Consider the following 17,326-nt stretch of genomic DNA (forward strand, 5'->3'; position numbering starts at 1 on the left):
TATTAAAAAATTGATTATGGTCGGCCGTGGGCCCCTAAATGGCCTGCCCCCCCCCCCCCCCGGCCGCATTGCGGGGTCTGGCGGTACTGTAGTTCCGCCCCTGTAAAACAAACCAATCTATAATATTTTTTTTCCATATAAACCAACCATCAAGGAGGATTGCTTATATTACAGGTCCATATTTTTTACGTGTGAATTTAATGGCATGACCAAAACATGTAGCAACTAACGAAACAATAAAGACCTGTTTACCCAGATTTTTTTTTTTCCTGTCTCGTCATACAAAATTCTGTCTGTGACAGATTCATCTTCCACTGGGTGCAACAAGAACAAAATGGGTTTTATGAGCGACAAAAGAAGTGCTATTTTTAGATCACAAGGCATCTTTTGTTGCCATGTTTGTGTGTCGAGATATTATTAAACACGAAATCTGTGACGAATTATTCAGACGTTGCAAACAGTTTCAGAAAGTACAAAAAAAAAAAAAAAAAAAAAAAAAAAAAAAAAAACTCAAGTGTCTAAGGGCGATAATTTATTATTTCTTTCCTTCAAATAGATTTTCCTGGAACAACAGACGTGTCTGAGTTAATAGGACACCAACACATTTACGTAAGGGGGGGGGATAGAAATATCCAATAAACATATAAACATACGGCGTTGAAATAGGGACCTTCTTGTCCAATGCCATTGGGACCCTATTTCGATGTATGTTCCTGACGTGAAATTCCAATACATCGCAGTATTCTTTTCTAATTATTTGAGAAATTATTTCTAATTTGCTTTTGTTTTTAAAAAGTCTGTGTAAAATGAAATGTGTTTTTTGTTGACATTATTTTGTATTCTTCAACGTTAACTTTTAGCCTCTCTACTGGCCACAGTCAACTTTTAACATCTCTACTATAACACTAGCCATAGTCAACTTTAAACACCTCTACTATAACACTAGCCACAGTCGACTTATAACCCCTCTACTAGCCACAGTCAACTTTTAACCTCTCTACTATAACACTAGCCACAGTCAACTTTTAACATCTCTACTATAACACTAGCCATAGTCAACTTTAAACACCTCTACTATAACACTAGCCACAGTCGACTTATAACCCCTCTACTAGCCACAGTCAACTTTTAACACCTCTACTATAACACTAGCCATAGTCAACTTTAAACACCTCTACTATAACACTAGCCACAGTCGACTTATAACCCCTCTACTAGCCACAGTCAACTTTTAACACCTCTACTATAACACTAGCCATAGTCAACTTTAAACACCTCTACTATAACACTAGCCATAGTCAACTTTAAACACCTCTACTATAACACTAGCCACAGTCGACTTATAACCCCTCTACTAGCCACAGTCAACTTTTAACACCTCTACTATAACACTAGCCATAGTCAACTTTTAACCCCTCTACTATAATGCTAGCCACAGTCAACTTTTAACACCTCTACTATAATGCTAGCCACAGTCAACTTATAACCCCTCTACTAGCCACAGTCAACTTTTAACACCTCTACTATAACACTAGTCACAGTCAACTTTTAACACCTCTACTATAACACTAGTCACAGTCAACTTTAAACACCTCTACTATAACACTAGCCACAGTCAACTTTAAACACCACTACCATAACACTAGCCACAGTCAACGTTTAACCCCACTACCATAACACTAGCCACAGTCAACGTTTAACCCCACTACCATAACACTAGCCACAGTCAACGTTTAACCCCACTACCATAACACTAGCCACAGTCAACGTTTAACCCCACTACCATAACACTAGCCACAGTCAACGTTTAACCCCACTACCATAACACTAGCCACAGTCAACGTTTAACCCCACTACCATAACACTAGCCACAGTCAACGTTTAACCCCTCTTTTAGCCACAGTCAACTTTTAACCCCACTACTAGCCACAGTCAACTTTTAACACCCCCTACTGTAACACTAGCCGAAGTCAACATATAACCTCTCGTGCACCAGCCTAAAATAAACTTTTAACACCGTCTACTGTAACACCAGCCTAAAATAAACTTTTAACACCCCTACCATAACACTAGCCTAAAATAAACTTTTAACCCCCCCCCCCCCCCCCTACTGTAACACTAGCCGAAGCCAATCTGCACATTCACACCGATCAATCGATTTCACGGTTTAGATGTTGAAAGTAGATTACACCCTATCCGAACAAGCAGTACACACTACCACCAACAATGCTGCGTCTTTATTGCCTTATGAAACATGAGATGTAGCCCTGATTAGCTTTATCGTGTACATACATGTTAATAAAGGTGTTGTTAGCCGGCTATGTCATGTTTCTACAACACTAGGACACAATCCACTCTCTCATTAGAGTCTAGACTTTAAAAAATGATACTTGTAAAGGCTAAACGGAACAAAGTGCAAGTTTGTTTTATATTGGAGGTGGAAAAAATTTGTGTTGGGTTGAACATCAGCTTTGATTACTGGTTAGGTAATGCATTGATTAGTCATATAAGGGGTTTGTTGAGATTGTGGTGGTGGTGTGAAGGTATGCGTTGATGTGGTGTGGCTGTGACTCGATCTTGTTGTGTGGTTGTGACTTCATTCTGTGTGGTTATTATTCGATCTTGTGTGGTTATGGATCTCAGTGGATTAGCTATAACTCAATTTTATGTGGATGTGGCTACATTCTGTGTGGTTGATACTGGATCGTGTGTGGTTATGGATCCATGTTGATTAGACATGACTCAGTTCTGTGTGGTCGTGTCTCAATGGTGTGTGGTTGTAGCTCCGTATGTGTGGGTGATAGATGTTGTGTGGTTATGTGTTGTCTGGTTATTGATGTGTGGTTATGAAATGATGTTGTGTGGTTGATTCAATCTTATGTGGCTACGACCCTTTCTTGTGTGGTTATTGATCTATCTTGTCTGTGTAGACATGACTAGGTATAGTATGTTTATTCAGAGGCGTAGCGAGGGGGGGGGGGGCGGGGGGTGCCGACCGCACCGGGTGACACCATTTAGGGGGGTGACACCGAGGCAAAAAATAGTAAAATATATAGAGAAAAACTTGAGGGGGGGGGGAGTGCAAATCGAAAGTTTGAGGGGGGAGGGAAAGGGGTGCAAATCGAAAATTTGAAAGTTTGTCCCCGGGAAAGGTCGCTAGGCCTCTGGGGGGGGGGGGGGGTGACACCATTAAGTGCCGCACCGGGTAACACCCGACCTCGCTACGCCACTGTGTTTATTATGACAAGGTATTGATGTTATGTAAACAAGCCTTTGATATTGTTGTTTACTTATGTGCTTAACTTGCATTTCGTGGAGTTTTTTTTTTTCATAATACTTGACATACCTATACACGATTATTCTAAACAGCTATTTAAATCAGTCCCTTCCTAAGGATTAATTAACCCTCTCTGCTATCTTTTCATGATTGCATGCTGACCATCTTCCATTGTATCAAGTTGAAATTACATTTAAAAAAAAAATTATGTTAGTGTTTGCATTTTCATGCTTTGTTTTACATTTTCTTTTTATTTTATCACCAGGCTTTACGAGTACATCTTTGCAATAGTAATATAAACAATTTTTCTATGGATTATCCTGGACTATCAATGAAGATATAATTCACTGAACCAGTTTTCTTTTTCGGGATTACTCGGATTTTTACGGCAATGAGCGGATACCACATCCCGCCACAGGTTGGCGCGTCAACCCAAAATGTTTTCTCAACCGTGGGCAACCACCCGTCCGTCAGCTCTGTCAGAGTCGACGGCGGACCCCAGGGGCAGCAGATGTATCCCGCCCCGGGGTACGCCCCCAACCTGGTGGGGTACGGCCCGGCCCTGGTGAACTACCCCGCCATGTCTTCGGTGCCAGGGAGCGTGTATCTGGTACCGAACACGTTCGCTGTGAACCAGTTACCCCCTGGGTCTGGCATGAACCACCTACCCTCTGGTTCCGCCACTGATGGCTACGTGTACACCACCACTCCACTCCCACTCCCACACCAACAGTACTTCAGTGCTAACTTTCCTCCCAATATGGACACCCAGATGTACTTACCACAACAACTACCCCAAAACACACCTAACGGAACACACCCTCTGGTTCAAAGACTCCCCAGCTACGAACAAACTCAACAACTCTCGCCCCCTACACAAACTACCCCGGATCCACAATCCCAGCATGGTTTTATCATGGCTAATGGTAACCCCACAAGTTCTGAAACCCCCAGCGTACCAACGCCACCGTCAGATAAAGAGAACTCACCCGGGCCTTTCTACGTCGCCTCGGTTAAAGCAGCCCCACCCTCGACCTACCGACCCGAGCCCATGCACCCCCGGCAGAACACGCTCCCGGGGTCCTTGCCAACCAAACTCAACGCATCCCTACAGAGGAGCCAGTTCGGCCAGGCCACGCCCTCCTCACAGCTGACGACGAGTTCCAGAACGAGCACGTCGAGATCTTCCTTCGACGGCACGAGCAACGGGGAGCAACTCAGCCCCTTGACGGCGGGAGGCAGTCAATCGATGGTGCCACAGACAGATCAGGTCAGGTCGGACGGTGGTCAAACTGGCACACAGCTCGATGATAATGTGGTAATTTACGTAGTTCAGTCTATTCATATTATTCTATTCGTATATCATCATCATTATCATCATCATCATCATCATTATCATCATCATCATCATCATTAACATCATCATCATCATCATCATCATCATCATTATCATCATCATCATCATCATTAACATCATCATTCGCATCATCATCATCATCATCATCGTCATCATCATCATCATCATCATCATCATCATCATCATCATCTTCTTCTTCTTCTTCTTCTTCTTCTTCTTCTTCTTCTTCCTCTTCGTCTTCATCATCATCATCATCTTCGTCTTCATCATCATCTCTCAACGCCCATTGGTGCACGAGGCATCAACTGTCATCCTGTCTCTAGCTGTAACCTCTGCCTGTTGCAATGTTAGACCTCTTTCCTTCAACACTTTCTCCATTGATCTTTTCCATATTTCTTTTGGCCGCCCTCGTTTTCTATTGCTTTGTGGTGTCCGTCTGAGAACAGTCCTAGCCAATGTAGCACATGGACCATCATCTCCATCTTCTGTGTTTGATAACTAATATCAGCATCTTTTCCCTTTCGTGCACATGACACATGGTGCAGATGAAGTAGAGTTTATCTGTTTCATAGACCTCGTCATATGAAGAGATAGTGTGGTCTGCACTATGCCAAGCCGCCTTGGTTTCCCTAACGTGAGTCAGGTACCCATTAGAGTGAGCTACCCACCATAGTCAGGTACCCATCAGAGTCAGGTACCCATCAGAGTCAGGTACCCATCAGAGTCAGGTACCCATCAGAGCGCTAATCCAAAATCAAGACTTTTGGGATAGCTGTCGTACGCTCTATCCCTTGGCCACGCCGTCCTCGATAACATATATTTGTATGTAAATGTACCTAACTATACCTACATATATCCTTATATCAATGTACGTGTAGGTGCCGAATTACCAGAGACCTACAAACAAAGACCTATGTCTCCGCTGCAACAAGAAGGTCTACCCAGTGGAGCGGGTGGGACCTATCAAAGAGGTCTTCTACCACAAGAACTGCTTCACCTGCGTCGCCTGCCGCACGCTGCTCCACCTGAAGAACTTCCACCACAACCCCAACGACAAGGACGACCTGAACGTCTTCTGCATGTCCCACAAGCCCCGGGAGAGGCTGCTGTCATGTGACGCCTCGGCTGTCCACATCAAAACAGCTCTTACCGCGCCCAAGTTGGATAAGGTGAGCCTCGATCAATGGTGATTTAGCGTTACGTTACTGGCAGTGGCGTAGCCAGGATCGTCTCAAGGGGGGGGGGGGGGTTCCAATTTTTACCCGGGGACAAACTTTCGATTTGCACCCCCAACCCCCTCAAACTTTCGATTTGCACCCCCCTCAAACTTTTATATATATATATATATATATATATATATATATATATATATATATATATATATATATATATATATATATATACCGAGGGGTCTATGGGGGGGGGGGGGTTATGACCCCCCCCCCTAACCCCGCCTGCCTACGCCACTGGTTAATGGTACCCAAAATGGCACATAGCTAGCTGGTTGTATATTTAACATTACAGGGTTGGTTTCTCCATTCTTCCTGTGATATCTTAGAGATATCAATGTAAGATAGATTTAGTTGTACTGTTCTTACAAAAAAGTAAAGAAACATTTTCGATCATTATGGTCTATTAGGCATACGAAGTAGAGTTCACCTGTTTCTTAATTAACTAAATGAATGTTACAATGATGAAAAAAATAGCGTAGAGGTAATAAGTAATTGGCACGTTGCAGGCTAAATAACTCTGAGCGACTACAAGTGTAGAAACTAAGCGTTATAGGTTGATAAAAGCTTGTTTCTCATACAAAATTGTTCTGATACAAAATAACCTGAAGGATGACTTATTGTGCAATTTTTATCCAAAGTTACAACACAAGTAATATTTACTAATTTACACTTACTATAAAAAGTTACAAAATTAAATGAAAGATCGTTTAATAAAAAAATAATAATTTAAAAAAGCTATTTTTTTAAAAAGATCATTTTGCTGATTTTATCGGTTGAATATAAAATTTGACGTTTAACCAAGTAAATTCCAGGCTAAAAAGTTTTTTCAACCAATACTATAAAATCCTTTTCTTTCTGATCTAAATGTTTATTTTATTTGTTTTAGGGTGTATCGAATTTCGATCATTGTTGAAAAATCTTTATTATCTAAATATTTAAGTTATGTTGTATGACTCGAGTTTTAACCAATGTTGAAGCATTCGTTGTTCCTGATCTAAGTGTTTATGTTATATGTTGTTATGTGTTGTACGATAAGTCGAGTTTTGATGATTGTTGAAACTATGACATACATCTCATCTGTCAGGTCAACGAGCAGATTCGAAAAGACCGACACCCGAGCGAGGTCCTGACCAGGTTCCCCTACACCCAACCAGCGGCCAGCGCCTTGGTCAACACCCAGGATGTGGTTTACTACGGCATGGGATCGGCTCAGCTTTCGCAGATTCGTCATCGAGAAGAGCCTCAAGAACCCACACTAGCTGCATCTGAACCAACTCAGCAGCAACAGATGATGCCCATACACACTCCAGAACACAACAATCTAGCCGGTGATGTTCCTGAGGAAAACATCGACGAGTATGAAATTAGAGAGCTCGTTAGAACGAGTTCAAAATCATCTGACTCGTCTAAGCGGAACAGACTTTCAGACAATGTGTTCGACACGGTCAACTCCAGTAGTAGTGTGATATCGTCGGACGCCGATCATTCTCCGGGGTCGTCGGTCTCGTCTCATTCGTCGTCGTACGCCCCGATCAAGAGAAAAGACCGACCGTCTGCTGAGAGCATTGCTACCATGATGACGTCTAAACTACACATTGACCAACAAGAAACGGTGGAGCCACAGACTGGACACAAAGACCCGCCTTTAACTAGATCTGACCGACCTTCGAGTCTAAACTCAAGGTCATCTTCCCCGGTCGTCCGCGAAGGTTCCAGAAGCAACGCAGCATCCGACAGCGTCAGAAGCTCCACCAGTAGTCTATTCAGCAGCCATGATAGCCTTGACCTAGAATCTTCGCTTGATCGCCAGAAGACGCTCCTGGGGCGGTCGGATCGGCCGAGCAGCAACTCTTCCCAGGAGGTCAGCGCACGGGAAATGTCAAGGATGCGGGCCCATAGCAACGAGGAAAACAAACCCCAGCAACAAACCACAAGCGTGAACCACGAAAGACACCTGCCCAAAAATGAAGCGATGAGAATGGACAGACCGTCCCAGTATCACTAGCTGTTTCCACATGTGAAAGCCTATAGCGACGTTTAATAAATAAAGTTATACCTGCGAGTGTGAACATGGAAGTTTATCAGATCAGACAACGGATACATTTTATTGGACCAGATGAGGTCAGATAAAGAAAAATTCTATGCATATGCATGAATCAGAATTTTGTCTCATTATGCTGTTGACATACATTACATACGTGATATAACTGTTGACTATTTTATATCGTTTTATACTTACAAATTCTAAATGTCACATTTTGAACCTTACACAACCGTTTCTTTAATTTGTCAAGTCAAAGTATGAGAAGGAAATATCAAATCTGTTAATCTACATCAACAATTATTACTGTAATGGGAATTTCATATTACATACAATAACAATAGTTGTATATTCTACTCAGGAATGGACTCGCTTAGTCCAAAGAGGCTTGGGAAATTTTGAAAATGGGCTCCCAAACACAGCACAAGTTGAAGTTTTCATGGTGCATATTTTCTCCGTTAAGTTGAATTTCACGCCTTGACTTGAAGGAAGGGAAATGTTAAAAAGGAGAAATTTTTTTCAAATAATTTGTTTAAAAATTTAAAGTACCAATAGGCCTAATGCCGAACTGATCGCGGGGGTCAATCATGATTTTTCCCGGTATACTAGCAGACCAGACCACCCCTGATTCTACTATAATCTTGTAATATTACACACGATTACACACATATATTCTACACACTTCGTGTAATAGTATACAGTTACAGTTGCACTTGTTAGATACTTGTCTTGAAAGCATGTTTCACTGAACATTTTTGACACGAATCTTCAGAACGAAGTTCCACGCGCGTTGTTCAGAAAAGGGCTTGTAAGTCTCTTACTTAAAATTTGAATCTCGTTAGCCAGGGTCAGGCAAATTCTCACACTATCATTATCGGTTTTTACGATTTTAAATAACTTACCAATAGCGTAAGTAACTTTTGTTTCTTTTTTTTTTACCGATTTAATAAACATATTCACAATTGGTGTGAAAAATACTAGCTGGCTAGAATGATAAGAAGCTGGTGACCTACTTACAAGCCCTATTGTGTTTTTATCCTCTGATACATAACATTACAACTGAGAACTATCAATCCCATTCTTTCCCACCTCAGAATTAACCATGTAATCACCCTAATTACTGGCTAATTACTGGCTAATTACTGGCTAATTACTGATGGTCGGTGCAGGTAGTTTCGGTACATCAGTGACGTCAGGTGTGACGTACGGTTATGTTCCCGGTGACTGAGCACGTGATGTTGATGACGTCAATGTTTTTGGATCAACGCCATCACTACACCCACCTCGCTGGATTTTTAAGGGGAATAGCATGTCATGTGAACAATATTGGGGGGTGATGGTGGGGGGGGGGGGAAACTTCCTGTGGGGAATAATCTGTGGGGAACAATCTGTGGGGATAATCTGTGGGGGATAATCTGTGGGGGATAATCTGTGGATGATAATCTGTGGGGGATAATCTGTGGGGGATAATCTGTGGGGGATAATCTGTGGAGGATAATCTGTGGGGTTAATCTGTCGAGGGTAATCTGTGGGGGATAATCTGTCGAGGATAATCTGTGGGGGATAATCTGTGGGGAACAGATTTTTAAAGCAATTATTTGATACATTGTCTTTGAAAAATTAGCTCGGAATAAATATTTGGAAACATTTAGCTGGTAACTGTTACTTGTTAATCTTCAGTGACACAAACATGTTTCAAGGAGTTGTGAGAATTATTATTTTTAAAACTCAGAATTGTACACATATTTTTAATCACTCCAAATCATGCATCAACTAGTGCGTGTTAGGCCAATACAAAAGCTGTGTATATTTGTATATTTCATCATCTTAACAACGTACCAATACCAAGAGTTAAATACCTCTGAGCTATACACAGGTTGTGTACACGTAATACACACATCCTGTAAAACTATTTTAAGCGTTCGCTACTGTATTCTGATCAGCTTTATCAGTTAATAATGCATAGATATATACATTTAAAATTGCTCATCTTTTTATGTTTTGACTTATATATAGGTTGAGGGTTTAATTAAATCGTGTATGGGTTGTATGCATCATAAAACTAGCATTTAAAATTTTTTAAATTTTTTAAAAATATGGTATGTCTTGCATATATATTTAAATAGGAAATAAAACATAAAGTGCGAACATGCTGTAATTGTTGAAAAAATTATTTTGATTACAAAATAAAATTGCCCGACGTTTTGCACAAATATAGATTTATTCATTTGTAAAACAGGAAAATCGCTCTTAGAGTTATTAAATCAACAATATTAAAAAGAAGTAATTACAATTGTAGAAATGCGAAATAAAACCGAGACGTACTCTATTTTTTATTTGTTAGATGCATACATACATATTATTTTCGTTTTTTTTCTCTCCTCAGGTTAGAGCTTAATTTATAAAAACATTTGTGTTGTTTTTAATAATACTAAACCAAACGTGATTTTATCGATAAACGTATTTATATGTTTCGTTTGATGGTTGAAATAAAGATACCTTTCTAAAGAAAAATGTTTCTTTCTCTTATTTTTCCAAATATACATTTAATTTAGAAGAACAAGTTTCCATTGGTAATGTTTACAATGTTTTGTGTGTAGTGTTGGTTAGCCGTACCATGGCTTAGTGTAGACTGATGGTGAGAGTTGGATAATACATTTATGTCAGGTTAATGATTGAAAGGTGGTTTGTCGTGCTTGAAAACTTGCTTGTAAAAAACATAGTATGGTATGGTATATATATATATATATATATATATATATATATATATATATATATATATATATATATATATATATATATATATATATATATATATATATATATATGTAACATCACTTTAACTCACGAGAATTTTCTATATACTTAAAAAAAAACAACAAAAATATGAAAAAAGAACATAAAAACAAAACAAATTCAGTTTTCGATTTTATGTATGCTTCCCTAGTGTACGTCTTTTAATAGAAACAATCTCTTCTATTTTTTTCAAAAATTTGCATTGCATAACAATACACGGATCCTAAACCAACATTTTAAAAATTACTCAACAAAGCATGCAACATGAACCAACATTATCGAAAAATACATGCAGCATGAAAAAGTGTACATAACAATACAGGAAACATGAAAAGTTTTACAAAACAATACATGCAATATAAAACATTTTACAAAACAATACATGCAGCATAAAAATTTATACAAAACAAAACTTGCAGCATGAAAATTTATACAAAACAATATATGCAAGATGAAAATAAAAAAAAAAACAATACATGCAAGATGAAATTTTTACAAAACAACACATGCAACATGAAAATGTTTACAAAATAATACATACACTATGAACCAACAGAATATTACACCAAACCTGAAGGAACATTATATATTCCAAATATTCAGCCATCGACCGTGCATTTAACACTTAATACATTGAAGTCAGCTCTTTGGAACTAACATATACTTAGCAGAAAATGTGCATATTTCTGTGGTGTCTAAGTAGTAATGTATCCTTTCGAACCTGACGGTCCATGTGGCGGGTGAAGTAGAGTTCACATGTTTCTGTTCCATGTAAATAATCCGGCTATTTATTTCATAATCCATTTTCCCAACCTATAAGATGATTTTTTTTCATGTTCTCAAGAACTTAATGCAAGGGAAGTAAACACACAAAATGTACCAGTGTTTACAAAAGGTTTTATTACTTTCCTTTAATTTATTAAACTGTATTAAAAGTTGCAATATTCCATACATTATTTTGTAAAGGGACTCATAACAATAAGGGAATGTATTGTTTTCCCGATGAAACATTAAAAGTATCGGAAATAAAATTAGGCTACACACTTTTAAAATAATAATTTTAATGTACTAAAAAATTAGAAAATATATCTTCTTTCTATTAATATCTAGTCTAGAAAACTCTGGTTGCTAAACGTTAGAGGGGTATCATGAGCGATCTTCGCTTTTATTATTTGTTTTTACTGTGAAATACATTTAACTTTAATTCTTAGTCTATTTGCTTTTAAACCCGATTCTTACCTTAATGTAGTGTAGGGAAGTGTTTGAATTCGGGGTTTTTCGGTTCAGCAACCATGAGTTTAATCTATCCGACCACGCTGACCCCAGTGTAGGGTGAGTGTTGTTTGTACGTAGCAACATGTCTCGACCCCTAGAGTTCACCCCTCGTGTTGTGAGATGACTATAATCACGTGGTACTTGTTTTTGTACGGGTATAAAAAGTAGGTGACTGGGTGCTTCAGTGCCTCAGTGTCTAGTACTTAAATCTTCCATTACCAGGTTAGTGTAGTTTGGTTCTGTCCATCTTAGTTCTGTATCCTAGATAGGTGAAATTTTGTGTGTTATTTATTCAGAACAGGCTGTGTTAATTTTTTTGTAGATAGAGTAGATGGCAGTTCAACTTTTGGTATTACTATTGTAACCGGCCTTTGTTTTATTTGGTCTTGTGTTTTGAATCTCGTTGATGGTTGTTTGTCTTCAGTGTTTCTTCCAGACTTTTTTTTCGGGGGAGGGGCACTTAAAATTTTCGGGGTGGGGGTGGGGGGGGGGGGGGTGGGTGGGGGACGGACTAAAATTTTCTGGGGGTGGGGCAGAAACTCTGTCTTGTATGTTGCGCAACTCATTAGAAAACCCGTAAAGACGTGTCCGTGTGATCACAAGACTTTAACTTTAATTCTATGCCCCTTATAATCGTCGTGATCAACTAGCATGGGGGAGAATATACCAGAACAACAAGATGGGGGGGGGGGTTAATATCCCAGAACAAAAAGGGGGGAGGGTGAATATCACAGAACAACAGGGGGGAGGGGGTGAATATCCCAGAACAACAGGGGGGAAGGTGAATATCACAGAACAACAAGGGGGGGGGGGAGGGTGAATATCACAGAACAACAGGGGGGGGGGGGAGTGAATATCACAGAACAACAGGGGGGGGGGTGAATATCACAGAACAGCACTTAAAATTTTCGGGGTGGGGGGGGGGGTGGGGGGCGGACTAAAATTTTCTGGGGGTGGGGCAGAAACTCTGTTTGTCTTGTATGTTGCGCAACTCATTGGAAAACCCGTAAAGACGTGTCCGTGTGATCACAAGACTTTAACTTTAATTCTATGCCCCTTATAATCGTCGTGATCAACTAGCATGGGGGAGAATATACCAGAACAACAAGATGGGGGGGGGGGGGGGGTTAATATCCCAGAACAAAAAGGGGGGAGGGTGAATATCCCAGAACAACAAGGGGGGGGGGTGAATATCCCAGAACAACAGGTGGGGGGGAGGTGAATATCACAGAACAACAGGGGGGGGGGGGGTGAATATCACAGAACAACAGGGGGGAAGGTGAATATCACAGAACAACAAGGGGGGGGGGGAGGGTGAATATCACAGAACAACAGGGGGGAGGGGGTGATTATCCCAGAACAACAGGGGAGGGGTGAATATCCCAAAACAACAGGGGGGAGGGGTGAATATCCCAGAACAACAGGGGAGGGGGTGAATATCACAGAACAACAAAGGGGGGGGGGGGTTAATATCACAGAACAACAAGAGGGGGCGGTGAATATCCAAAAACCACCAAGGGGGCGGTGAATATCCCAGAACAACAAGGGGGGGGGGGGTGAATATCACAGAACAACAAAGGGGGGGGGGGGGGGGGTTAATATCACAGAACAACAAGAGGGGGCGGTGAATATCCAAAAACACCAAGGGGGGCGGTGAATATCCCAGAACAACAAGGGGGGGGGGGTGAATATCCCAGAACAACAGGTGGGGGGGAGGGTGAATATCCCAGAACAACAGGGGGGAAGGTGAATATCACAGAACAACAAGGGGGGGGGGAGGGTGAATATCACAGAACAACAGGGGGGGGGAGTGAATATCACAGAACAACAGGGGGGGGGAGTGAATATCACAGAACAACAGGGGGGAGGGGGTGAATATCCAGAACAACAAAGGGGGGGGGGGGGTAATATCACAGAACAACAAGAGGGGGCGGTGAATATCCAAAAACACCAAGGGGGCGGTGAATATCCCAGAACAACAAGGGGGGGGGGGGTGAATATCACAGAACAACAAGGGGGGGGGGGGGGAAGGGGAATATCCCAGAACAACAACTCACTTCAGACACCTTACTAAACAAATCTTTAAACTCATTAATCATGTTATTCCCCCCCCCCCCCGTAAGCATTACATTTTCAAATGAATATTCCGTTTTTACATTTTACTGCAGTAATACATTTGAATGGAATATTTCGTTAAATACATTTGAATGCAGTATTACATTTTCAATATGTCGGAAGACAATTTGGCGGGTGCTCATTTGTCGTGAGCCCATGTATCAAGAGCCAATATGTCGTGAGCCTAACTGTCGGGAGCCTATAAGTCGCTAGTCAATATGACTGGAGCCCATTGAATGGGAGCCAATATGTCGGGGCCCGCTATTCGGGCTATTTTAACTTGGTCGTTTTCACGGGTTCGTTTTGTCGTTTTATCACGGCCAGTTTTGACGGTGTGTCGAAGTTTAGACGCATTTTAAAGTTTAAAAAGTGGCGGGATTTATATTTTTTACACCGATTATTAAATTTTAGTTTGTTACTTCCCCATATAACCAAACAAGAATGAACAAGGGATACAATCTATATTAATACAATCATAAATATTTAAAACTCCAAAGCAATTCACTTGAAACAAAACAAAAACATAATTAATTACGTTTATTTTTAATTAAATTAACTATGCAATAGTTTGTTTAATCTATATATTTTGCAAATTTTAGAATTATTATTTTACTGTAGTTTAAATACAAAACTGCTAGAGGTATTATATATTTAATATTTTAAATAATGAAATTCGTGTTTAACTTACGTTCATTTCGCAGAATCTAGTCTGTTAAAAACCTTTTTCCTACAAGAATATATTTAGTTTAAAGTTTAAACTATGATTTCTACAAGTAGATCTATACCAGGGGTCGGCAACCTGCGGCTCGCGAGCCGCATGCGGCTCTTTTGGTGTCGAGATGAGGCTCTTCAGCTCCATGCACAAATATTAATAATTATTTGATTTTTAAAACTCACAAAAATATTGTTCTGCAACACTCGGTAAAATAATAAACAATAAACACTCGCTATTCTATAAGAATATTTAGTTACACCCTATTTCAATTTAGGCCTACTTCCTATATATATATATATATATATATATATATATATATATATATATATATATATATATATATATATATATATATATATATATATTATATATATATATACATATATATATATATATATATACATATATATATATATATATATATATATATATATATATATATATATATATATATATATATACATATATATATATAATCCTAATCTAATATCAAAATATTAAAATAAAAATGTTAGTGGCTCTTTAAAAGCTGGGATATTTTATTTTGTAAATTATACCTTTTTGGCTCTTCGTTCCCAAAAGGTTGCCGACCCCTGATCTATACAGATCTAATTAGTTAAAGCTGGGGTCTCCAAACTTTTCAGCCCGAAGGCCGCTTTAACTATCAAATTTCAGTTCGGGGGCCATAGATTATTCCAGCTCCCCCCCCCCCCCCCCCCCCCCAACGAAATATAATTTCAATATAAAATGTATACAATGTATACAAATTTCAAATACCGGAGTCGTCCGTCCCTCCTTCCCCCCCCCCTTACCACGCGGAGAAAAAGGTCAGAAAGAAACACTGTTGGGGTCCGAAAACACACTCGAGGTCCAAGCTTGTTCTCAACTTGTCTGTTCTTTGCGTATATCATTATTGAAAATGTTTGTTTACACAGGTATGGTGTTGCAAAATTTGAAAGGTACCTTGATACAAAAGTTTTAATATTAGGAAAGTCTTCCTTGGGCAAAAACTTATAAAAAAACCCACCCGCCCTTGTTTGAACTTGTCTCTAAGGAAGTCATTTGCTTGCAACTCAATGACCGCCAGCTGTAGTTCATCTGGGCAACTCGGAGACTGAAACAGACTCACTTCTTCTGCCTTTGAAACCGCAACTGAAACTGCAGCTGGAGGTCCTTGATGATCTCGAATGCAAATGACCCGGGGGACTCAGCTGATGCTTCAGCCATGAAGACCTTTCACTGCTGAAAGTGCGTCAAGTTGTTGGCCTGTACTTGTTACAAATACATGACAAGTTTGGGTTTGAAGGCCTTTAGGTGAGCGTATAGATCAGAAACTAGATTTACCTCTCTTGTAGTTTTAGGTTCAGAAAATTTTAATGACTACTTATGTTTGCAGCAGAGGCCAATCTCTATACCCACTCTTCATCAGACACTAATGGCAGTGGCTTGCCTTTATTTTCCAGGAAGTCGCCTTTTTCCTTTCTTAACTAAAATACTCTGCTCAGAATTTTCTCACAACTTAGCCATCTTACTGGTAAATCTTGCGATTCTATGTTTGTATCTTTCAAAATGTTTCTGAAATATCTATGGTTGAGCCCATGTGACCGCATTTAATTCACCATCTTCAACAGAGGATTCAATACAGAGCCAATGTCCATATATTAATCACACAAAGTTGCTGGTATATAATACAGTGCAGGAACATTGGTTGTAGAATGTTTTTCTCATTACACATCTGCTCGATTGTCCAACCAAGCCTTTCTTTATGCCACTAATGTTCTTTCCTCCATCAACAGTCAGGTAACTGAGATTAGTCCAGTCCAATTTATAATCAGCAACTGTTTTTTCCCCAACTCATTGAATATATCATCTCCGGTAACAGTGTCATACATATTATGTAGGGAAGCCAGCTCTTGTGTTATGTCCATGTCTTCATCCACACTCCACATCTCTATTGAGCAGTTGAGAGGTGGAACAGTCGTCCAGGGACTCATTCATTGCCACTGAAAAATAGCGAAACTTGCTTGCATTTTTCGCTATTTGTATCACAATGTTTTCACCAATGTCTGCAACACGGCGGGCAATGATATTTGCACCCAAAGCTACATTCTCAAATTGTTTTGAATTTTCTGGGCAAAGTTCCTCAGCTACCTCCAACAGACATCTTTTTTTTCCATGGACAAAAATATCTCCGCGGGCCGGATGTGAGGACCGCGCGGGCCCGCGGGCCGTAGTTTGGAGACCCCTGGTTTAAAGGTTTCTACTGATCGCATTGTGGTGCTTCGTGGAGCCGAATGCTCAATAGCTGGAAGGGCGCTTCCAGTTAATCCAGAAAGATGGTGTAAAATAAATTAACATCGACCACCACAGTACCATACATGACGTCAGAGTAGCTGTCATCAGTTGATGTCACCAGCTGTAAAGATTTTAAAACTAAAACAAAAACGTGTGTTAAAAACTCACTACACCCGTAACACCATCGGCGGTGTCACTGTGTTAGCTGACGCACATCCTTTTC

At 40.0% G+C, this 17,326-nt stretch overlaps 1 protein-coding gene across 1 annotated transcript; it reads left to right on the plus strand.

Moving 5' to 3' along the window:
• The first annotated feature begins 3,966 nt into the window (after window positions 1-3,966).
• Window positions 3,967-9,233, plus strand: LOC131927092 (uncharacterized). The gene is made up of 3 exons (XM_059282750.1): window positions 3,967-4,595; window positions 5,513-5,803; window positions 6,951-9,233. Exons 1-3 carry the CDS (start codon window positions 4,038-4,040, stop codon window positions 7,869-7,871), a joined length of 1,770 nt encoding a protein of 589 aa, XP_059138733.1. The 5' UTR covers window positions 3,967-4,037; the 3' UTR covers window positions 7,872-9,233.
• Window positions 9,234-17,326: the final 8,093 nt, after the last annotated feature.

This window comes from Physella acuta, unplaced genomic scaffold (genome assembly GCF_028476545.2).
Source record: "Physella acuta isolate Inbredline_101_S28 unplaced genomic scaffold, ASM2847654v3 ptg001372l, whole genome shotgun sequence".
NCBI classification, from domain to species: Eukaryota; Metazoa; Mollusca; class Gastropoda; family Physidae; genus Physella; species Physella acuta.

Excerpts from the sequence above, each read along its gene's own strand:
- LOC131927092 (XM_059282750.1), top strand. The coding sequence starts at position 4,038 with ATGGACACCCAGATGTACTTACCACAACAACTACCCCAAAACACACCT. Across the intron at positions 4,596-5,512 it reads CACAGCTCGATGATAATGTG|GTGCCGAATTACCAGAGACC; the intron begins GTAATTTACGTA and ends ATGTACGTGTAG. Across the intron at positions 5,804-6,950 it reads CCGCGCCCAAGTTGGATAAG|GTCAACGAGCAGATTCGAAA; the intron begins GTGAGCCTCGAT and ends CTCATCTGTCAG.